This window comes from Doryrhamphus excisus, linkage group LG20, assembly GCF_037039965.1.
Source record: "Doryrhamphus excisus strain RoL-2023G ecotype Guam linkage group LG20, RoL_Dexc_Guam_v1.1, whole genome shotgun sequence".
In the NCBI taxonomy this organism is placed as follows: Eukaryota; Metazoa; Chordata; class Actinopteri; order Syngnathiformes; family Syngnathidae; genus Doryrhamphus; species Doryrhamphus excisus.
Window position 1 is genome coordinate 2491633 of NC_136376.1, and position 24164 is coordinate 2515796.

Genomic DNA, 24164 nt, shown 5'->3' on the forward strand with positions numbered 1-24164 from the left:
GTTCAAGTTCTATCTGGGAAGACCAAATGGCGATGACATGTGAGGCGAAGCAGTAGAAAATGAATGCATGAATCTTCATACTACATGTTCTTCTTGTAATATTTGGACTTTGTTCCCATAATATTTCTTTAATATTCAACATTCCCAAAGCTACTGTAATTCTACATTTAGTTGGTTTTATCATTATATTACAACTTTATGGCAACTTCTTTAATATTTCAACTTAAGTTAATCGGCGACTCCAAATTGTCCATAGGTATGAATGTGAGTGTGAATGGTTGTTTGTCTACATGTGCCCTGTGATTGGCTGGCCACCAGTCCAGGGTGTACCCCGCCTCTCGCCCAAAGACAGCTGGGATATGCTCCAGCACCCCCCACAACCCCCCATGAATGAATGAATAATCCATGCCTTCCCGTCTCTAGCAGACTGGACTACTGTAACAACCTTCTCACCGAGCTCTTTAACGAGCTGTAAAACTGCTAAAGAATGCTGCTGCTCAAGTCCTGATGAGTAACAACGCAGTAAAATAAAAATACAGCCGTGGGAAATAGCAGCGATTCATAATAATCACGGAACCCATTATTCATAGACTCCTCATTTGGACACTGTTGGTGATTCGCTACGTCCGTAGTCACAGCCGCTCTAGGTTAGACGGACGAAAAACATGGCTGCCAAGTCACGTCTACATGCCTCACATTCATACACCAGTGTGAGCAGTGCCTTGCCCAAGGACACAAAAACAGTGACTGGGGTGAAAGGAGCGAAAACCCTGACTCAACCCTGGCATTGGCTTATTACCAAAAGGTGCAGTTCAATTATCCACAGAAGATAAACGCCTAGCAATTTAGGGTTGCTAAACAAATAAAAAGACTTTCTTGCATCATACAAGCGTAGATTCATAACGCTGGTCCCACTGGACGGTGGCCAACCATTAAGGGTGTTGTGTTGGGTGGTTTTAATCATAAATTTAACGATACAATGCTACTTGAACAGCAGGAGATACCAGACTAAGCTGTGCTAAAGCAAACCTGTTCTAGCATCGTGCAGGCTATTCATTCATTCATGCTGCGTAACTACTGAACAACAAAGTCACCCACTCGTCAGACTCATCAAGACGCTCCACGCTCAACATGCACTTGATTGATCATGTCTGGCCAGCTGAGCGCTCAACGCCACTGTAAGTTTTTTGATTACTCGCTAAACACGTCATCATTGTTTGTTTAATAATGTCATTTCCGTCATCTATTTCAATGATTATTTGATTATTTTCAATGCTTAATTTTATCCGACATGAGACGCTATGTATGCTAGCATGTTACATTAGGTTTTTATTTACAAATTTAATTAATGACTAGCACAAAAAAAGAAAAAAAAAATAATTTCAATTATATCTGTTTATTGATTCTCAAACAATTAAGCAATTAGCTTAATTACGTGCCCTGCCATTGGCTGCCGACCACCACGGTGTACCCCGCCTCTCACCCAGAGTCAGTTGTAGTAGGCTCCAGCATACCCTCACGACCCCAGTGAGGATGGCCGGATAACCATAGATTCAAATTTAAATGCTTGAATAATGGGTGGAGTAGTGGAGTAGTGGTTAGCATGACTGCTTCATGGGCATGTAGGCTGGGTTCAAATACCTCTGTTGGGTAGCACAAATGCAAGGATGTTCTTGGCTTTTTTATGTTTGCCTATTAAGAAAGTAACAAAAAAAAGAAAAGAATAAATCACTTTGGTTTGTTTTTTCAGATACTTCTTAGTCCCATTTAATTATGATTTTATAAATTTATATTTTTATAAATTTTTATTTATTTAATAATTTATAATATTTTATAAATATTATAATTTTTCTATTTTAATATATTTTTTTAACTTGCACTTAACTTATTTATTTACATTTTTATTTTATTTTATCCATTAAAATGTATTATTATTAGGGATTTTCTGATCAGGATTTTATGCTGCCGATACCGATAATCCATGACTGAAATCATCCGATACAGATACCGATCACATACATGCAGTGTAAATATTTAAATGTACAACTAGCTATATTAGAGGCCACCAATGTTTTACAAAATGAACATTTTAGGACAAACAAAGCCAATATCCTTTATAGTCTTCTTACATTATTAACTGAAAACCTGAATGAAAAGCAGGTTTATCCACCTCTGCTGGATCCCTCCAGCCGCACCCGCTGCCTCTTCCTCTCTTCCTCATGTTTTTTGCAGATGTTGTTATGGTTCGCTCGTGAGAACTTGACCTTGTTAATTTTGGTGAGATTCTTCATTCCTTCAGAAAGGGCTAAGGTAATGGGGTCTCCGCAGCTGAATAGTTGGATCGTTTGTCATGAAGCTGATGACTTCCCCTTCAGCAGTGTAGTGCATCAGTTGTGACTTACCCCCCCCCCCCCCCACACACACACTGGTCGGAACGTAGTTCTGGTGAGTTGGTGGGGCCAATTAAGAGTTTGGCTTCTCAAAACAATATGCGTTCAAAAGAGCAATACTTTCTATCGCTGAACACTGTTGCCTGTCCATTGTTGGGGTAGGTTTAGAGTGGATGACAGTGATCTTGCATGAAAGGTGACTTGACAAAGTGCTTCCAATCTACAGAATGACTGAAGGACGTAAGCCCAGCCAATGAGCTTCTCCCAACTTCATGTCAACATGTCAATATCGGAATTTAAGGATAACGGGAGCACCCAGTTGGACCACCTGTCTGTCCCCTACAGCCATACAGTCAAAACACTATTCAGGACATATTTGGACACAAGGCCCACAAGTACAGCTGGAAATGTCCACGTCAAGTCAGCCAGAGTGGATTTGTCCAAAGTCCAAACTATCTTCTTGCTGGGTTTGACTCTGACCTTTATCATCATGGCTTCCTACGCCCTGATGTGGGACAAGAAACCACTGCTGACCCCTCCGCCCTTTCAGCATCACGTTGTCAACGTCCCGACCACCAACAGCACAGCAACGACAGCAGCGACAGCAGCGACGACAACGGTGGTGGGGGTCTCCTCACAAAAGACTTCTGTAGACATGAAGAAGCTGGTGAGGAGGATCCAGTCCAAATTAGAGTATCCACCCAGGAAGCTTCCTGATAAGAAGGACATCATCAAGACGGACCCTCATGTAAGTCACTATAGTTCTTCCTGTTTTTATGAAATCTAACATTATGATTCTCATTTTGTCCACAGTTGTTCTCTGTGATTCCGCGCAGCTTCCTGCCAGGGATCAAAAGCCCTTGTTGGTATGAGGAGTTTTCGGGCAAAACCACTGATGATCCGTACAGGAATAACCACTTCGCCATGTATTCCAAGAGCTTCAGCAACACGTGTGAAACGCTACGGTCCAACTTCCGCCAGCAGCTGCACCGACAAGACGGAAAACTTCTCCGCCTTCGCTGCCTGCCTTATTTTTACATCGTCGGCCAACCCAAGTGCGGCACGACAGACTTGTTCTTCAGGCTGACGCAGCATCCCGAGCTCGATTTTATGGTCATGAAGGAGCCGCACTGGTGGACCAGGACACGCTTTGGTAAGGCATCAAGAGATGTGACGGTCATCATTGGAAATAAACTGCATTTCAACTGTGGCTATCATAAAACCTTAACTTTTCCAAGGAATAGGTGCAGATTCTGGAAGATCTCACAACTCAATACAAAGGGCCGAAAATTAGCATAATTGGTCCCCTTTAACTAAGCATACTGGCAATGTAGATTCCATCCAGTTCTTTGGTTAGCATTCATTCATTTTCTACCGCTTATCCTCACAAGGGTCGCGGGGGTGCTGGAGTCTATCCCAGCTGTCTTCGGGCAAGAGTCGGGGTACACACATATAGAGGGCACATATAGACAAACAACCATTCACACTCACAATTTGGAGTCGCCAATTAACCTAGCGTGTTTTTGGAATCTGGGAGGAAACCGGAGTACCCGGAGAAAACCCACGGCCGAGGGTGGGATCAAACGCAAGGTCTGCACGCTAACCACTCGACCGCCGTGCAGCCGGTTTTAGACTTTCATTCATTCATTAATTTTCTACCGCTTATCATCACGAGGGTCGTAGGGGTGCTGGAGCCTATCCCAGCTGTCTTCGGGCGAGAGGCGGGGTACACCCTGGGCTGGTGGCCAGCCAATCACAGGGCACATATAGACAAACAACCATTCACACTCACATTCAAACCTATGAAAAATTTGGAGTCGGCAATTAACCTAGCATGTTTTTGGAATCTGGGAGGAAACCGGAGTACCCGCAGAAAATCCACGGCCGAGGGTGGGATTGAACTAGCTGTGAGGTCTGAGCGCTAACCACTCGACCGCCGTGCAGCCGGTTTTAGACTTATATTTCATGATGTCAAATTCCTGTCTCTGCTTTGGGTCTTCTGATGTAATCCAGGTTACATCAACTACCAAAAGTTCTTCATGAAAAGTTCCCCAGTGGAAGACTACCTGGATCTGTTTGACTTGGCAGCCCAAAAAATCCAAGCATCAAGCAGTGGAAAGTCGTCCCCTCTGCAGCTGATAACAGGTGAACACAGGTGAACGTGGCTTCGTGTGGAAGAACGGGTGATGTTTTTCACTTTGACTGAACATCCATCAATCAATCAGAACTGCTTGTTGTGCTGTCGCTTATGCTAAGAGTCTACTGGGCCGGCGCCAGTTGGTGCCAGTTAGTGCCGAAGATTATGTGATTGGCCTGTAGCCGAATTAATGTTTGCTCGGCCTGTTGCCATGTTGTTGTTATTCGGCAAATTGACAGTTGGAGCCACTGCATGCCACTAGGCACCTTATTGGTGACATTGGGCGCCACAGCAGATTGCATTGCCGCGAACTGGCGCGAACTGGCGCGAACTGGCGCGAGCTGGCGCGAGCTGGCGCGAGCTGGCGCGAACTGGCGCGAGCTGGCGCGAACTGGCGCGAACTGGTGCTGGCCCAGTGGACTCCTAGCATCATTGCCGCAACTTGGCTCGTGCCATTACATTCCACTGGATTCCAATAGGTGGATTGTTTGTGACATTTGGTTCCACTTGGTGAACACTTGCATCAAGCAATTGGCGCGACAAAGATTTTAAACATTTTTAAATATTCTTGCCGCCAAACTCAATTTTACGGGCCACCACGAGCCAGTTGGGAGGCAGTTGGAGCCACTGCACGCCACTAGGCACCTTATTGGAGTCCCAGGACAGAGTTTCACCTGCCGGTTATAAATGTGACCACTGCATTGTTGTTCAAAGGCGAAGCCAGTGCATCCACCATGTGGGACAACCAAGTGTGGTTCTATCTCAGCGGCAAAGAGGAGGAGACAGAACCCCCTTTCCTGGTCCAGGACTTCATCCACCTGATTCAGCCTGGTGCCAAAATCATCATGATACTACGAGACCCGACAGAGAGGTTGGACCAGCAGGTAGATGCTCATGTTAAATGTACTGTCTGACAATCTCTGCTCCTCCTCTTCAGGCTGTATTCCGACTACCTGTATTTCAATTTCAAGAAGACAGTAAACAAATCAGCTGAGGACTTCCATCAGAAGGTCGTAGAAGCTGTGCAGCTCTTCCAGTCCTGTCTTTTGGGGAAGTCTCTTCGGACCTGTGTGTACAGCCCCAGCCTGGCCAAATCAATACATGTATGTTCTTATGTTTTTACACAGCCTCTACATTTTAATAGCGTACTGTCCAACAGCCCTTTGCTTCCCACTCTCTGTCACTGGCTACTCATGAGCAACGGCGCCCCCTTGCGGATTTAGACTCTCGGTACCGCTTGAGCATATTTACAGTCCAGTGCTTCAACTTGAAATAAATACTATTTGGTGTCATCTGCACATCTGACTTGACATGGCACCGAAAAAAATGTTAATTTATAATTATCAGATGAAAAGTCCAAATTCTGAAATGATAACAAGTCATATTTCTGAGTTTAAAACTAATAATTGAGATAAAAAGTCGAAATTATGAGGTACAAACTGAGCATATGATGACTTCTTTACGAAAGACTCGCTTTCTTATCTCATAATTATGACTTTTTATCTCATAATTAAGATTTCATATTATAATTATGACTTAACTATTACATAATTGTGACTTTTTAAATCTTTTTTATTATTTTGTATCTCATAACTATGACTTTAAATCTAATAATGTTAATTTTTGGTCAAAAAACTATGACTATATTGTAATTCTAACTTTGTTATCTCATAATTATTACTTTTATGTAACAATGTTGAGTTTTTATCTCATAAATATGATGTTTTATCTCATAATTATGACGTTTTATCTCATAATTAAGACTTCATATTATAATTATGACTTTTTATCTCATACTGTTGATCCCCAAATTATTAATTCATACCGTAATTCTGACTTTGTCAGCTCATAATTATAACTTTTTATGTAATAATTTTGAGTTTTTATCTCATAATGATCACTTTTTATCTCATAATTACGACTTCATATTATAATTATGACTTCCTTATCACATAATTATGACTTTTTATCTCATTTCTATTGTTTTGTATCTCATAATTATGACTTTTTATCTCATAATGTTAATTTTTGGTCTCAAAATTATGACTATATCGTAATTCTGACTTTGTTATCTCATAATTATGACTTTTTATGTAATAATTTTGAGTTTTTATCTCATAATTAAGACTTCATATTATAATTATGACTTCCTTATCACATACTTATGACTTTTATCTCACTTTTATTGTTTTGTATATCATAATTATGACTTTATACCGTAATTCTGACTTTATCTCATAATTATGACTTTTTATAATCAACTACTCATCACTCATAATATAATTTTTTTGTTTCAAAATTATGATTTTATATGAGAATTATGATTTCCTTATCTCACAATTTTGAGTTTTTATCTCACAATTATGACTTTTTATCTCATAATGTTAATTTATTGTCTCAAAATTATGACTTGAAATCGTAATTATGACTTTATATCATATTATGACTTCTGTATCACACAATTATGACTTTTTAGTAATTACATAATTTAGAGTTTTTATCTCAAAGTGATGACTTACCATTGGAATATTTTTCAGACAGGCTTCCATAGCTTTTTTGTTCTCTTTGAGTGATTCAAAGTGTTTCCTTTATCCCCAAAGGTGAATCTAAACCTGGGGCTCTACGTTGTTTACCTGCTGGACTGGTTGAACGTTTTCCCCAGGGAGCAGATCTTGGTTCTCCGCCTGGAGGACTACTCTGCAAACCTTCAGGGGACGTTAGAGAGTGTGTTCTCCTTTCTGAATGCATGTAGGTCAAAGGTTACGGTATTAAGCCGGGCTCCAATCAATTATTAGCACATTAGCTTTGACAGCCCTAGCATTAACATGTAACGAGGGAACTATACTGTTAAATTATTTCTCCTTTTCTCCTTAGCTCCTGTATCTCCAAAAGTGGCGGCTGAGCTGACAAAAAACCCGCCGTCCAATGCCCGGCGGTTAGGCGACAGGAACCTCGGCCCCATGCTGCCGTCCACCAGGAATCTCCTTCGGGAATTTTACCAACCTTTTAACAGGAAGTTGGCCGCTGTGCTAAACAACACCGCCTTCCTGTGGAGGGACGATGACGACGTCTTACAGGAGGAAGACACATGAAAAAAAAAAGACAATCGGTCAATCAGGACTGAATTAAGGGGGTTTCATTGGGTATAGTACTGGTCAGAAATCACTCCAGGGTGTCGGGTCAGGACAGCAATTGTGTAAAGGTGAGCTCAGTAGCAAGGAGGGATTGTCCACATTCACATTGATGTCTTCTTTTATTTATTTGTAGCCACGTGACACAGCTAGGCGGGCGTGCATGTCGGGATGCTAGTATGTCGGAGGGTGTAAGTGCGTGTGTGTGTGGTTTTCTAACAGGGAACAAGCACACAAGACAATGCTACTGAGCATAAACACTTATGAGCTTATAAAGTGGCTACAATGAAACTAAACATAAGCACAAGGCCTACTACAGTACATATTAGTTAGCAACATGAACAGCAACACGTCCGGTGGCGATGCTAACAAGGCTAACTAGCGAAACTAAACATAAGCATAAGGCCTACTACAGCGCATATTAGTTAGTAACATGAAAAGCACCATATCCGGTGGCAATGCTAACAAGGCTAACAAACGAAACTAAACATAAGCACAAGGCCTACTACAGTACACATTAGTTAGTATCATTAACATCACCACATCCGGTGGCGATGCTAACAAGGCTAACTAGCAAAACTAAACATAAGCACAAGGCCTACTACATTACACATTAGTTAGTAACATGAACACCACCACATCCGGTGGCGATGCTAACAAAGCTAACTAGCGAAACTAAACATAAGCACAAGGCCTACTACAGCGCACATTAGTTAGCATCATGAACAGCACCACATCCGGTGGCGATGCTAACAAGGCTAACTAGCCAGGCAGTTAGCAAATAGCTTGGTGGTTGGATGTAAAGGTACATGACACGATACAACACAGTGATACAAATCAAACGGCGTCTAATATTAAAAAAAAGTGAAGATAAGAATTACTCACGTTTATAGACGCACACAGCTATTTATAGCATCAAAGTCCGTGTGGATACAACGACTCCCGAAGCTAAAGCTGCCGTGACACATTCAGGTACCCGACCTGCGTAGTAATTCTGAGTTACGTTTGCGTACACGTCAACTTGAACGAAACAGCTATCACAAAAAGTCTTTTGTAAAGTACAATTAAATTCATTACAAAAACGTATTATTGCATTCTTGAATTGGCTTAAAACCCGCGCTTGTACAACTTTTTTTTTTTACTGTAATTTTACCACTTCATTCTTGAAAATGTACCACTTACCGCCATTTATCACTTCTCATAATATGTGGTACATTTGCAACTTTGTTGTCGTAAATTTACAGCCTTATTCTCATATTATCGTGACTTTTTTCTCATTATTTTATGACTTTTTTTTGTAAATTTACCATTTTATTCTAAAAAAAATTTTCTCTGAAATGTACAATTTTTTTCTCAGAAATGTTCCACTTTATCTGTATTCTCGTAATATTACAAGTTTTTAATTCACAACTTTTTTATTTTAATGTTTTTTTCTGGCTAATTTACGACCATAGTTTTGTAATATTACGATGTTATTATTGTTATTATTATTGTTATTATTATTTACAACTTTTTTCCTTGCACATTTACAACCTTATTCTCATCATATGACAACATTTTGTCTTGTAAAAAATAGTGCGATAAATTTACAACTTAATATTTGAAATTTACGACTTTTTTCTTGTAAATTTTCCTACTTTTAATCGTTAATTTGTATTTTTTTGGTAGACTTACCACTTTATTCTCATATTTTTATGTACATTTTTTCTTAAAAACTTACCACTTTTTTCTTGTAATATTACGAGGATATAGTGGTGAATTTGCAACTTAATATCGTAAATTTGCCCATTTTTTTGTACATTTTATTACCTTATTTTCATAAAATTATGACTTTTTAATTTAATTACTTTTTTGTAAATTTACCACTTTATTTTTATAACTGTACAACTTTTTTTCTCTGAAATTGACCAATTTTCTCGTAAATTTACAAATTTTTTTCTTGTAAATTTATGACTTTTTTACGTGTGAATTCTACATTTTTTTCTCAAACACTCTGATTTTTCTTTTTGTCTTTCTCCATCTTAAACATTTGAGTTAAGATTCCTCGTCAAATTGACATGATTTCTTATGGAAAACATCTGTTTGGGTGCGAGTCGGACTTTCTGGACGAAACCGATGATGCCAACCAAGGTTCCGCTGCACAATAATAAACTTCTATTGATAAATGAAGAGCTGTGTCAATCAAAAGTGAACCTGTTATTTAGCTAGTTCTTGTGTAAAATGTAATGAGAGGCCGATGAGTGTAGAAATGATGCATTAAGTGCGATTCCATCCAAAAGGGGCGGCCTGGAGGGCACCAGGGGTTTGATACTCATAGTCGTGGTGGTAATTTTCCTGATTATCCAGATTGGCACACAATCATTTCCCTTCGGGAGATGAAAACATAATTAATATGTAGTTTTCATATATCGTGTTTTTGGCTAGTAAGATTGCAAATGTGTTGATTAACGTTCAGATCTTCTGACCTGAGACCTAAAACTCATCATCCCTGATCTGCACTTTAACTACACGAGACTCAACGGAGTTTGTCATTTGAGACTTCTGTTAAGGCGCCATTTTCCCTCTCGGCGTCACTGAGCGAGGACGATTGTCTGCTGATTGTTACCCAGCGGTTGGCGAGAGCTCTGGCATTTATAAGCTGATTGGCGGATGATCATGAGGCGAGAGAAATAGTCATCAAGCTCGGCTGATTGGCCGTCGCCGGGCGGAATTGATGGCCAGCCGTCTTCACGATTGTCAAAGGTGGACCAAAGTGACAAGGAGAGGTAGTTTTGTGATTGTGTGCACTTCAGATGCGGAGGACTGTGGATGAAAGTACATACGTGGCAAAAAATAGTCTTCCTGGGATCCGTATCATCAACAAATTTAAAGAAAAAAAATCACATTTTATTATGGGAATAAAGTCACAATATTACAATATTAATTACAAAATTTAAAGAGAATAAAAAGGAAGTTGAAATATTTAGAAAATTATAAAGCAGCAGAAATTGAAAAAAAATAGCTGTAGTTTTATGAAAATGAAATCAAAATAATAAGAAAATAAAGTCACATTATGGCAAAAAGAGTCAAAATTAAAAAAAAAAATTAGGAAGAAAGTTGAAATATTTTGAAAATTATAAAAACAATAGAAATTGAAAAAATAGCTGTAGTTTTATGAGAATAAAATCAAAATATTAAGAATTTTTTCAGAATAATATCTGAAATATTAGCTTGGGGAAAAATATTCATAATAAAAAGAAAATTTGCAATTATACTGTATCTAAAGAAAAAAGTTCAAATATATATAAATTTTTTAAAATAGCATAAATGGGGTCAAAGTCATAATATTACAAAAAGAAAATTGACCAAGAAAATTTAGGAAGAAAGTTGAAATATTTAGAAAATATATGGAAGTAACAAAGTACTACCTCGGCACATTATTTAGGTTGTTTTTTTTCTTTATAAATAGAAAAACATGATGAAATCATGTACCGATGTCGCATTTTAATGGTAAAAATAGTGTGTTGCTAGGCAGATTTGGTAGGGCACAAATTATTTTGCCCCTGGAGATCGAACCAGGGTCCACAAATGAGTTGAGCAACAGAATCCGACAAGCTAAAATCAATGCTTTATATGGTTAGAAATATAAAATAAATAGCATAATAAATATAAATATAAATATAAATATAAATATAAATATAAATATAAATATAAATATAAATATAAATATAAATATAAATATAAATATAAATATAAATATAAATATAAATATAAATATAAATATAAATATAAATATAAATATAAATAAAACTAATAAAAAATATGATATAATAATATTTTATTATATTGTATTTTATTTTTTATTTGTTAAAAAAACAAATAAAAAAATGATATAATAATATTTTATTATATTATATTTTATTTTTAAAACACCAAAAATATATAATATAATATAATAATATTTTATTATATATTAAATATATAGTTTTTATTTGTTATAATATAAAACAAATACAAATAATAAACTAAATAAAGCCCCAATTTCCTGCCTGACATCCGCTCTGCCCACTTGAAGTCTTCTCCCAACGATTAGTAATTGTGGTTTTCACAGCAGCCCGACTGAATTGTTCATTTGACCTCCCGGCGCTTCTTATTCACAGCCGAGCGCCGCCCTCCTTTCAGCGACGAGACGTCTTCTAATCAAACCGTTCTGATGGATTCTTGCTAAGCTCTGTGCTCCAGGCCCGACTGAAACAAAAAGCCAGCGGTTGGTCTTTCTCTTTGATAGATTCCCAATCCCTCCCCAATGGCGGCCTGTAATCTGCCCACATTGTATGCTTGCTGTTGATGAAAGAAAACAACACGAGCCATTGGTCGTCCCCGCTGCGCCATTCTATATTCGTCCCTCTCAGATCCTCGGATGCTTTTACCTTCCAGGCTTATCTGGCTTTTAACACCTTTTAAAAGTGTGTGGTGTCAGTCAAGATGTCCGCCTCTCTCTGGTCTCAATTATTGTCTGATGGGTGTCTCATGTCAGGATGCTTTTTATCTCACACAGCCTTCCTGTGTGGATGACAGAAAAGTAATGAAAAAGGATGTCACAGCCTGCTGTTGATTTAGAGCAGAAAGATGCCCTTCTATAGACTATGGATGTTATTATAGAGCAGGGGTGTCCAAAGGGTGGCCCGCTGCTGGTTTTTATTGGCCTGCAGCACCTTCTTTACACAAATAAAGTAATAGTAATGGTAATGGTTTAATTTCATTTGAACATGCATCAGATTACAATTGAATGCATCACATAATCAGTTCCCAGTTCCACATGTCCAAAAGGAGTAGGAAGAAGCAAAGCTTATTAAATCCTACCCCTCCATATGGTACTTTTACAGTCAGTAACTGTTACATTTGTTCACTTCCTGCTTTCCAAATATAATTTAAGTTTTTAAAAAGTTTTTTTGAATACATTTTTTTTATTTTATTATTTATTTATTATTATATATTTTCATTTTATATTATATGTAGTTATTATTTTATTTATTATTTGTGAATTTGTTTTAAATTGTTTTATTATTTTTAATGTAATGGAAAAAATGGTTGTAGTTTTATGAGAATAAAAATATTATAAAATAATATTATAAATATATAAAATATCTAAATATTAAGAAAATAAAGTCACATTATGGCAAGAAAAATCACTTTTTTTTTAACAATTTTTATGAGAATAATATCTGGAATATTGGGTTGGGGAAATATATCCACAATAAAAAGAACATTTGCTGTATCTAAAGAAAAAAGTTCAAATATATATATTTTTTTAGTAATATAATAATACAATAATATTATAATATTATATAAAATAATATTATAAATATATGAAATATCAAAATATTAAGAAAATAAAGTCACATTATGGCAAGAAAAATCACTTTTTTTACAATTTTATGAGAACAATATCTGGAATATTAGGTTGGTGAAATATATTCATAATAAAAAGAACATTTGCTGTATCTAAAAAAAAGTTCAAATATAATAATATAATAATATAATAATATAATAATAATATAATAATATAATAATATAATAATATAATAATATAATAATATAATAATATAATAATATAATAATATAATAATATCCAAATATTAAGAAAATAAAGTCACATTATGGCAAGAAAAATCACTTTTTAAAACAATTTTTATGAGAATAATATCTAGAATATTAGGTTGGGGAAAAATAATCATAATAAAAAGAAAAATTGCAGAAATGGGGTCAAAGTTATAATATTACAAAAAGAAAATTTAGGAAGAAAGTTGAAATATTTTTAAAATTAAACAGCGGAAGTAACTGGTAAAAAAAAGCAAAGTTAGGACTAATAAAACACGTTCTCATTGATCACAAATATTGAAATTGAAATATATGCATAAATCAAATTGGCCCTTGCAATCTTTTCATTTTTCAATATGGTGGGAAAAAAACTTCTGTTCTCGCGCTATGGGGGGGCGGTTTTTGCAGGGTTCTTTTTTGTTTTTTTTTGCTTGCAGCGTTCTAATCAAGTCGTATTCAACAACAGAGCGCTTGACAAATGAATTATTGTCATCTCAAACCTTAAAAAAAACACGCTGACGTTGAAACGCTTTTGATTGGAAGATGCCTAAAAGCCTACAAGGATGTAAAAATACGACAAAAAAAACAGCCTCCAGCAAAAACAAGCATTCCTGAACAGAAATAGAAGATCTTTTATGATCTCCGTAATGGCTGTCTGCCCGGAGGCCCTTCGGGAGTACCGTGACATTTGCCTCCGACATTCCCACGATTTATCAGGAAGTGCCAGCCTTCACTTCTCCTTGGTTGCAAAAATTAAAGACACGGGCCGTATAAGTGACACATCCATTACGTTGTTTTCTTTGCCGCATCTTGCACACCCTCTTCCACGGGGAACGTGAAAGGCGCACCTTGATGCGCACCATGATGGAAGTTCAAAGTGCTGGCATCTTCCTCAGATCTTTCTTTTCTCACTCTCCCTTTTTAGCAGCTCGGCAATCCAGAGAGCTTGTTATCGCTTTATAAAACGTCTTTGTTCTGCTGCCACATCATCATCATCAGCAGCATCATCATCATCAGCAGCAGCAGCAGCATCAGCAGCAGTGGAGGTGGGTGGAAGACTTCCTCAAAGACTATTCATTATTCCCTTTCTTTTATCATCAGTGTGGGAGAGTAAAAGGTGTTATGTGCTTTTGGGAAGGGAATATGTTCTATACCACTGGTGGGTAAACTACGGCCCGCGGGCCGCATTCGGTCAACCAAGCGTTTGAATCCGGCCCGCCAGTTACTTTTGGAGTATTTCAACTTTTAACATGTCTTATTCAGTAAAAAAAAATAATAATAATAATTTTTTTTTCTTCCTAAATTTTCTTGGTATTTTTTTTAATATTATGACTCTGACCCCATTTATTCTAGTTAAAAAATAAATATTTGAACTTTTTTCTTTAGATTCAGTAAAAAAAAATGTAAAATTAAATTTTGTACTTTGAAATTTAATTTGACATTTTTACAAAAAAATGTAAAATTAAAATTAAAATGAGAACATCAGTTCCTTCAAACTATGAAATTTAATTTTACATTTTTACAAAAAATTTAAAATTTAAATTAAAATGAGAACATCAGTTCCCTCAAACTATGAAATTTAATTTTACATTTTTACAAAAAAATGTAAAATTAAAATTAAAATGAGAACATCAGTTCCCTCAAACTATGAAATTTAATTTTACATTTTTACAAAAAAATGTAAAATTAAATTTTGTACTTTGAGGGAAATGAGAACATCATTTCCCTCAAACTATTAAACTATTAAAACAATTAAACTATTAAATTAAATCTAAAATTGAATTTTGTACTTTCAAACTATGAAATGTAATTTTAAATTTTTTTTACTGAATCTAAAGAAAAAAGTTCAAATATTTATTTATTTTTTTTAACTAGAATAAATGGGGTCATAGTCATAACATTATAAAAAGAAAATTTACCAAGAACAATGGTAGAAAAACAAAATTTTTTAATTTTTTAAAATTTAATTTTACAGTTTTTTATTTCTTTACTGAATAAGACATCATGTTCAAACTTGAAATACTAATACTAATAAGTAACTGGCGGGCCGGATTCAAACGCTTGGTGTGCCGCATGTGGCCCCCGGGCCGTAGTTTGCCCACCCCTGGTAGCTGATAGTATGACACTTTTACAAATAAAATTAGACTAATAATTCAAGGCGGACTGTTAGAATTCATTCATTCATTCATTTTCTACCGCTTATCCTCACAAGGGTCGCGGGAGGGGGGGGTTGCTGGAGCCTATCCCAGCTGTCTTTGGGCGAGAGGCTGGGCCTCTTTGCTTGGGACCCGAAAATGAAATACAATAAAATAAACATACACATTCCAAAAACGTCACATTACACAGCATTTATTAAAACATTTTTCCAAATCTCATGGACAGTTTGTTAAAAATACAAAGATAAACGCAACATAAATGCTTCATTGCCACACCGCTCCTTGAAACACAACACCCTGAACTCATCATCAGCGCTACCAATACTGAGTCTTTTGTTTTTTGCACACCTAATGTCACTAAATGTGGCATGAGGTAGAACGTCAATTGCACATGGCTGGATCCTGTTTGGCCAACCTTACATAGAGCTGATAAAACTACACGCCAATAAAAGTCATTGTCTGAAAGGCACTTGGAACTCCTATGCCAGACAGCTCCATAAAAAAAAAATAATAATAATAATAATAACAATACAATTCGCAATGCGCTATACCGTCCCTAATCGCCATCACATTTTACATTATCCCCCCCCCCACCCCACGAACACATACAGCATGTCTAATCCGGCCAGGGGGGGATTTTCATTGAGGTTATGCTTCAATTTTAATCAGCACATCCAGTTGTGATGTTTTAGTGCGGTCCCACGAGTCGTGTTTAACTAGTAACGGTAATGCTCCAGCTTCCTGTGCGGCCGTGAGTGACGCCATACATGGAACGCAAAGCACATGAAAAACACGGATCTCCAATTTGTTGGTCGTCTGGAAAAACAAATCATATTTTTCTTCATGTTTCAGATGCAATAACTGACATCATTTGGAAGCAGTGGCGTCATATTAGGCCTATTTTAGGGAGGCTTTAGGGGGGACTTAATTTGATATTTTTAATTGATTTTTTAAATTGTTTTTTTATTGATTTTTTTAGATTTTTAATTGACTTTTTTAATAGATTTTTTATTTATTTTTTACATTTTTTTAATTGATTTAAAAAAAAAACTCTGACAAATTTAATATAATAGGGCAAAAGCAGGCTAATAAGCAAACCAATAAGCAGGCTAATACTTGCCTACTACTACTACTACTACTACTACTACTACTACTACTACTAATAGTAGTAGTAATAACCAGAAGAAGAAGTATGATGATGCTCAGTTGGTGGAGTGGTCGTCTCCAAACTTGAAGGTTGTTGGTTCGATACTCCGCCCAGTCGTGATCATGTTGAAGTATCCTTGGGTAAGATACTGTTAAAATGTTTTTAGTCCCCATAAATAATTTTATATTTTTTTCTAGATTTTTTTCTATAATTTTTTTTTTTTTTTACAAAAAAATTGGCCAAATTTCATAATAGAAATAATAAAAGGAGGGCCCTAAGCCCCTAAATAATTTGATATTTTTAATTGATTTTTTAAATTGTTTTTTTATAGATTTTTTTAGATTTTTAATTAATTTTTTTAAATTTATTTTTTTTAATTTATTTTTTTAAATTGATTTTTTTAAATTGATTTTTTATTTATTTTTAAAAAAAATGTAATTGATTTAAAAAAAAACTCTGACAAATTTAATATAATAGGGCAAAAGCAGACTAATAATCAAACCAATAAGCAGGCTAATACTAGCCTACTACTACTACTACTACTACTACTACTAATAGTAGTAGTAATAACCAGAAGAAGAAGTATGATGATGCTCAGTTGGTGGAGTGGTCGTCTCCAAACTTGAAGGTTGTTGGTTCGATACTCCGCCCAGTCGTGATCATGTTGAAGTATCCTTGGGTAAGATACTGTTAAAATGTTTTTAAGTCCCCATAAATAATTTTATATTTTTTTCTAGATTTTTTTCTATAATTTTTTTTTTACAAAAAATAAATAATAATAATAAAACGGGGGCCCTAAGCCCCCTAAATAATTTGATATTTTTTATAGATTTTTTTTCTATTGTGTTTTTTTTTTTTTTTACAAAAAAAAATCTGACAAATTTCATATAATAGGGCAAAAGCAGGCTAATAAGCAAGCCAATAAGCAGGCTAATACTAGTAATAATAATTTACTTGAATGATTGCTGTTTTGTGGTTGAATATTGTTGATTATTAGCTCATTCATTCATTCATTCTAACCACTCGACCACCGTGCAGCCAAGTCTGGAACCAATTAACAGCAATAAATAAGAAACAATGCTAGCATAATTAAAAAAAAAATTGGGCATCAGTTCGCCTACATTTCCCGGTTAGTGAAACTCCACACAGAGACGGCGGAGGGTGGGATTGAACTCGAGTCTCCTTGCTGCGAGGCCATGCGTGCTAACCACTTGACCACCGTGCAGCCCAAAAAATACATATTTTATATAATTTTTTTCTAATTTATCAACATATATTTTCCAATGAGAGTCCAGCAGCGGGTTCGAGTACATCATGATATCAGCTCTTGAACCAGGCACTAAAAACAGCCTATGGGAAATGGTCAGTAGCAAAAAGAATAGTGGCGAGCCAAGTCGGCATCATACAGTAATACATGAAAATAATAAATTATCATATTTCAGTCATTGGACCTCAAAACCAAACACCAAGACGCTCTCAGTAGAACCGAATACAATCATGGTTTCTGCCTCATTGGACAAGTGATGGCTTGTTGCCGGATGCTCGTATGCTCTCCGGGGGCGTTGGTGGCCTCTTGGATGTCATTTCTCTTGGCGTTCCCATCCGGCCCCGGGGAGAATGAGTCCCTCTGACTCCTGTGGAGGACTTTATGAGCCAGGAGGCTGCAGGTTTTCCTGTACTGGTGTCGCAGCAGCGAGTACACAAAGGGGTCGCTGGCTGCTTTGCTGTAGACCAAACATTTGGACAGCACCCCCCAGTGAGGGTTGATGGGCTCCGTGGTGAAGAGCTCTACAATTCTACCTCAAAGACACAGATGGAAAAGTCAAACATGATGAGGATGGGAGTGGAAGGGGGAAAAAAAGCAGTCAGTTGTAAGATCGATTTAATCGCAGTGGAAGACGCAAATGAGCCTCCCAGCGGCGCCGATTTTCACGGAAATGTCATCTCGGTGCCTGGAAATGTCAAAAAGTAACAACCAAAAGCATTGTTTGGTGGCTAATCTGTCCTCTTAATTACACGGATCCTCCTCCGTGCCACCGTGCGGCTATTTCCATCCCACGGATCTAGCAGCTTGTCACAGGTCGGCGGCGCTAATGCATGGGGCGAAATACTAATGAGAGCCGCCGACGGCGGAGCGCACTCATTTGCTTTCTCGGCACTGCCTACGACTCTCATCTCAACACTTGCGGAGGGAGGCTCGCCGGCCGGGATTAAGAGTCAACAGAATCGATGAGCGAGAAGAGTGATGTCTGATTGTCAACATTGGTATTCAGATGACGGAATACGAAAGAAATCCTCCTTAAATAAGTCATTTTAAGCAATGATTAACCAATTCAGAAGAATTCTCAATGCAGTACCGGGCTGATACCAGTAGGGGCGCTGTTGATTCAGCCTCAGCTAACTTGGCCGACCACATTAATTATCATTGAGCCTGACAGGGAACCTTTGTCCGTGGCTATGGAAACCTTCATGGAAGGTCACTTTGAACCACTTCTAGTGCAGAAATGTTGGCAAATTCCTGGACTGGTGGCCAGCCAATCACAGGGCACATATAGACAAACAACCATTCACACTCACATTCATACCTATGGACAATTTGGAGTCGCCAATTAACCTAAGTTGAAATATTAAAGAAGTTGCCATAAAGTTGTAATATAATGATAAACCAACTAAATCTACAATTACAGTAGCTTTGGGAATGTTAAAAATTAAAGAAATATTATGGGAACAAAGTCCAAATATTAGAAGAAGAACATGTAGTATGAAGATTCATTCATTCATTCATTCATTTTCTACCGCTTATCATTACGAGGGTCGCGGGGGTTGCTGGGTACACCCTGGACTGGTGGCCAGCCAATCACAGGGCACATATAGACAAACAACCATTCACACTCACATTCATACCTATGGACAATTTGGAGTCGCTAATTAAACTAGCATGTTTTTGGAATGTGGGAGGAAACCGGAGTACTCGGAGAAAACCCACGCATGCACGGGGAGAACATGCAAACTCCACACAAAGATGGCCGAGGGTGGGATTGAACTCCGGTCTCCTAGTTGTGAGGCCTGCGCACAAACCACTCGACCACCGTACAGCCCCATTCCTTATTATGATTATTATTCATTCATTCATTTTCTACCGCTTGTGCTCAAAAGGGTCGCGGAGGGGGGGTGCTGGAGCCTATCCCAGCTGTCTTCAGGAAAGAGGCGGGGTACACCCTGGACTGGTGGCCAGCCAATCACAGGGCACATATAGACAAACAACCATTCACACTCACATTCATACCGATGGACAATTTGATTTGATCATTTGGGATTGAACTCGGGTCTCCTAGCTGTGAGGCCTGCGCACTAACCACTTGTCCGCCGTGCAGCCCCATTCCTTAATATTATTATTATTATTATTATATTTTTATATATGCTAAAGTTACTAATTACTAATAGGTTAGACATTTTTTTAATTTAATTACATTTTTAATTTTACTGCACATCACAAATGTTTTTTCTTGGCAAATTAAGACCCAAAAAAAAAAAAAAAATCCAACAAATATCCGCCCATCCGTCCATCCATTAGCATAAATAGCCTTTTACTATAAGGACGCGTGCTCACCTGGTGATGACATACGGGGTGAAGCACACCACAAACGTGCCGATGAATGTGCTGATCTTGTTGGTGGCCCTCTGCCTCCTTCGTTTCTGTTCATCCAAGCATTTCTGGCGCACACTGCCAAGAAAAACATGCATCATAGAGTCATGTCATGAAGCAAGGAATGCTGGGAAATTTGGGGTTTAATGGCCAGATGACAAAACTGTATGACCAACCAGCAAGTGCTGCAACTTTTTAATTTGCTGTGTGTGTAGTTTGTCATTCACACTGCTGAAAAAGGGGCATTTCTATTGGCCTCTGCATAAAGAAGTTGGCATCGAGTCCCAGAATCTGCCTAGCAACAAGTGTTGTCACTTGGAAAACAAATCAGTGTAGTTCTGCCTTGTTGAATATTCATCCATCCATCCGTCTTCTATGCCATTTATCCTCACTATAGGGTGGCTGCGGTATGCTGGAGCCTATCCCAGCTGACTTCAGGCTAAAGACGGGGTACACCTGGACAGGTCGCCAGCCAATGGCAGGCCTTGTTGAATATTCATCCATCCGTCTTCTATGCCCCGTTATCCTAACTATAGGGTTGCTGCGGTATGCTGGAGCCTATCCCAGCTGACTTCGGGTGAGAGACGGGGTACACCCTGGACAGGTCGCCAGCCAATGGCAGGCCTTGTTGAATATTCATCCATCCGTCTTCTATGCCCGTTATCCTAACTATAGGGTTGCTGCGGTATGCTGGAGCCTATCCCAGCTGACTTCGGGCGAGAGGCGGGGTACACCTGGACTGATCGCCAGCCAATGGCAGGCCTTGTTGAATATTCATCCATCCATCCGTCTTCTGTGCCGTTTATACTCACTTTAGAGTCGCTGCGGCATGCTGGAGCCTATCCCAGCTGACTTCTGGCTCGAGGCGGGGTATACCTGGACTGGTTGCTAGCCAATGTCAGGCCTTGTCGAATATTCATCCATCCATTTGTCTTCTATGCCGTTTATACTCACTTTAGAGTCGCTGGGGTATGCTGGAGCCTATCCCAGCTGACTTCAGGCGAGAGGCGGGGTACACCTGGACTGGTTGCCAGCCAATGGCAGGCCTTGTTGAGTATTCATCCATCCATCCGTCTTCTATGCCTGTTATCCTCACTATAGGGTTGTGGCGGTATGCTGGAGCCTATCCTAGCTTACTTCAGGCTAGAAGCGGGGTACACCTGGAGTAGTCGCCAGCCAATGGCAGGCCTTGTTGAATATTCATCCATCCATTTGTCTTCTATGCCATTTATACTCACTTTAGAGTCGCTACGGTATGCTGGAGCCTATCCCAGCTGACTTCTGGCTCGAGGCGGGGTACACCCTGGACTGGTTGCCAGCCAATGTCAGGTCTTGTCGAATATTCCTCCATCCATTTGTCTTCTATGCCATTTATACTCACTTTAGAGTCGCTACGGTATGCTGGAGCCTATCCCAGCTGACTTCAGGCGAGAGGCGGGGTACACCCTGGACTGGTCACCAGCCAATGGCAGGCCCTGTTGAATATTGATCCATCCATCCGTCTTCTATGCCGTTTATCCTCACTATAGGGTCGCGGCGGTATGCTGGAGCCTATCCCAGCTGACTTCCCGCTTGAGACTGGTCGCCAGCCAATGGCAGGCTTTGTTGAATAATACAACTATATTACAAGTATGGACATCAAATCATTTTTGAAATCCATCAAAAGTTTGAAGACACCTTGCCATTGAGAAGCATGAAGAAGTGTCTCCAAACTTTTGATGTCATAATTCCATATAACATAACATCTCATTTCATCACCAAAGGTACCTTTACCTGGGGTGAATGTCCACAAGCAGCAACAAGGTCTGCATGGTGATCACGTCGATGCGCTTGCAGTGGAACCTGGCCACTTTGAGCACCTTCAGGTAGGTCACACACATCGCCACCAAGGCGAGAAGGAAGGTGAAGGTGTGGAGAGCCACTGTGAAGATGACAAAGTTCAACCCCCCGGCCTTTGCCCTGACGCCCCGGAGGGTACACGACGCGTAAAGCTGGTGGTAACCCACCCAGGAGCGGCAGGAGGCGGCGGTGGAGAAGCACAGCGAGTGCGCCCAAGTGTATCCCAGCGCCATCACCGCGTCCCGGTGCCTTATCCTGGAGTGGTAGCTCAGCGGGAAGACCACCGCCACCCACCGGTCGATGCTGAGAGCCGCCATTGTCAGCATGGAATTTGTGGTGAGGAAAGTGTCCAGGAAGCCTACGATTTGACAGAAACCTCCTCCTGCTGCGTGGCTCCTGCGGTGCTCCTCTGTGAGGAGCTCCACCAAAGTGAGCGGCATGTTCGAGACACTCTGCAACAGGTTGCAGAAGGTCAAGTTGAGTATGAAAAGAGCCGGGACCTGCTTTCGGATCTCCGGGTTGTAGAGGAAGCAGATCAGCACCAGAAGATTGGACAGCAGCGACACCACAATGATGGCGGAGAGCAACACGGAAGCAGCTACGTCCACGGCGTGCATGGTGTTGCCTCCTCAGATATCCACTCTTTCCGTAAAAGCACCCACAGCTCCGCTGCCGGCCGTCATAGCGACTCCACAAACTGGAGTCCGATACATGTTTTAGCGATAAATGGAAATGCGCAAAACCGCAGCTGGGTGGACTCATGCGCAAATACGCACTGACGCGAAAGGCATCCCGGAAAAGCAGAAATGCTTCAAGCTTCTTGTGTGTGTGTGTGCGTGTGTGTGTGTGTGTGTGTGTTGCTACTTCTGATGATGTCTTTCCTGTCAGCGCATCACAGAAGGGTGCAACCCCCTGTTTTAAAAATAGATTGTTTTGGCTGGAAGAAAAAAAAAATAACAGCAGACGCACAGGCTGACGTCACGTATGACGTAATCCAATGAGCGTTTTTCATGACTTACAGTAGCGTGTGTGATTGTACAACACGTCAGTGATGTATGAGAGTAAACTGGTAAACTGGGAAACCCCATCCAGTATTTTCAAATGTGGGCTCCATCAATTGATACTGAGGGACACTATATATGGTCGTCCCTCGTATATCGTGGTTAATTGGTTCCAGACTTGCGTGATAAGTGATTTTTTTAGTAGGAATCAATATTAATAAATTTAATATTTTCAAACCTAAATTAAACCTGTTAAAATACTTTTTTTAAGCATCATTGAGCCCTGAAACTGCACGGTGGTCAAGTGGTTATCATGCAGACCTCATAGCTAGGAGACCAGAGTTCAATCCCACCCTCGGCCATCTCTGTGTGGAGTTTGCATGTTCTCCCCGTGTTTTCCGGGTACTCCGTTTTCCTCCCACATTCCAAAAACATGCTAGGTTAATTAGCGACTCCAAATTGTCCATAGGTATGAATGTGAGTGTGAATGGTTGTTTGTCTATATGTGCCCTGTGATTGGCTCTCGCCTGAAGACAGCTGGGATAGGCTCCAGCATAAACAACACAAAATTGTTGTTTTATATGAAAATAACTATTTATTTACTAATATAACACCATTAACTATTTACAAATTTTACATTTGGAACTGAGACCCAGGTTCAATTCCACCCTCGGCCATCTCTGTGTGGAGTTTGCATGTTATCCCCGTGTTTTCCGGGTACTCCGGTTTCCTCCCACATTCCAAAAACATGCTAGGTTAATTAGCAACTCCAAATTGTCCATAGATATGAATGTGAGTGTGAATGGTTGTTTGTCTATATGTGCCCTGTGATTGGCTCTCGCCTGAAGACAGCTGGGATAGGCTCCAGCATAAACAACACAAAAATGGTTGTTTTACATGAAAATAACTATTTATTTACTAATATAACACCATTAACTATTTACAAATTTTACATTTGGAACTGAGACCCAGGTTCAATTCCACCCCTCTGTGTGGAGTTAGCATGTTCTTCCCGTGTATGCGTGGGTTTTCTCCGGGTACTCCGGTTTTCTCCCACATTCCAAAAACATGCTAGGTTAATTGTCGACTCCAAATTGTCCATAGATATGAATGTGAGTGTGAATGGTTGTTTGTCTA

The 24164-nt window shown here is 39.0% G+C and overlaps 2 protein-coding genes across 2 annotated transcripts; one reads left to right on the forward strand and one right to left on the reverse strand.

Moving 5' to 3' along the window:
- Positions 1-143: 143 nt before the first annotated feature.
- On the forward strand, positions 144-9134 carry LOC131107945 (carbohydrate sulfotransferase 15-like). Its single transcript, XM_058058471.2, has 8 exons — positions 144-1178; positions 2617-3138; positions 3204-3543; positions 4404-4535; positions 5242-5398; positions 5465-5630; positions 7128-7275; positions 7402-9134. Exons 2-8 carry the CDS (start codon positions 2644-2646, stop codon positions 7617-7619), a joined length of 1656 nt encoding a protein of 551 aa, XP_057914454.2. The 5' UTR covers positions 144-1178; positions 2617-2643; the 3' UTR covers positions 7620-9134.
- Positions 9135-16541: 7407 nt separating this feature from the next.
- On the reverse strand, positions 16542-22931 carry LOC131107974 (G-protein coupled receptor 26-like). Its single transcript, XM_058058517.2, has 3 exons — positions 21961-22931; positions 20152-20265; positions 16542-18337 (listed from the first exon to the last, which is right to left on the reverse strand). The coding sequence occupies exons 1-3, from the start codon at positions 22641-22643 to the stop codon at positions 18037-18039; spliced, it is 1098 nt and encodes a 365-aa protein (XP_057914500.2). The 5' UTR covers positions 22644-22931; the 3' UTR covers positions 16542-18036.
- Between the last annotated feature and the right edge of the window lie 1233 nt (positions 22932-24164).

Coding starts and splice junctions, on each gene's coding strand:
- LOC131107945 (XM_058058471.2), top strand. CDS start 2,644: ATGAGCTTCTCCCAACTTCATGTCAACATGTCAATATCGGAATTTAAG. Junction 3,544..4,403: donor GTGGACCAGGACACGCTTTG/GTAAGGCATCAA, acceptor GATGTAATCCAG/GTTACATCAACTACCAAAAG. Junction 5,631..7,127: donor GCCTGGCCAAATCAATACAT/GTATGTTCTTAT, acceptor TTATCCCCAAAG/GTGAATCTAAACCTGGGGCT.
- LOC131107974 (XM_058058517.2), bottom strand. CDS start 22,643: ATGCACGCCGTGGACGTAGCTGCTTCCGTGTTGCTCTCCGCCATCATT. Junction 20,266..21,960: donor CTTGTGGACATTCACCCCAG/GTAAAGGTACCT, acceptor TTTTCTTGGCAG/TGTGCGCCAGAAATGCTTGG. Junction 18,338..20,151: donor ACCCCGTATGTCATCACCAG/GTGAGCACGCGT, acceptor TCTTTGAGGTAG/AATTGTAGAGCTCTTCACCA.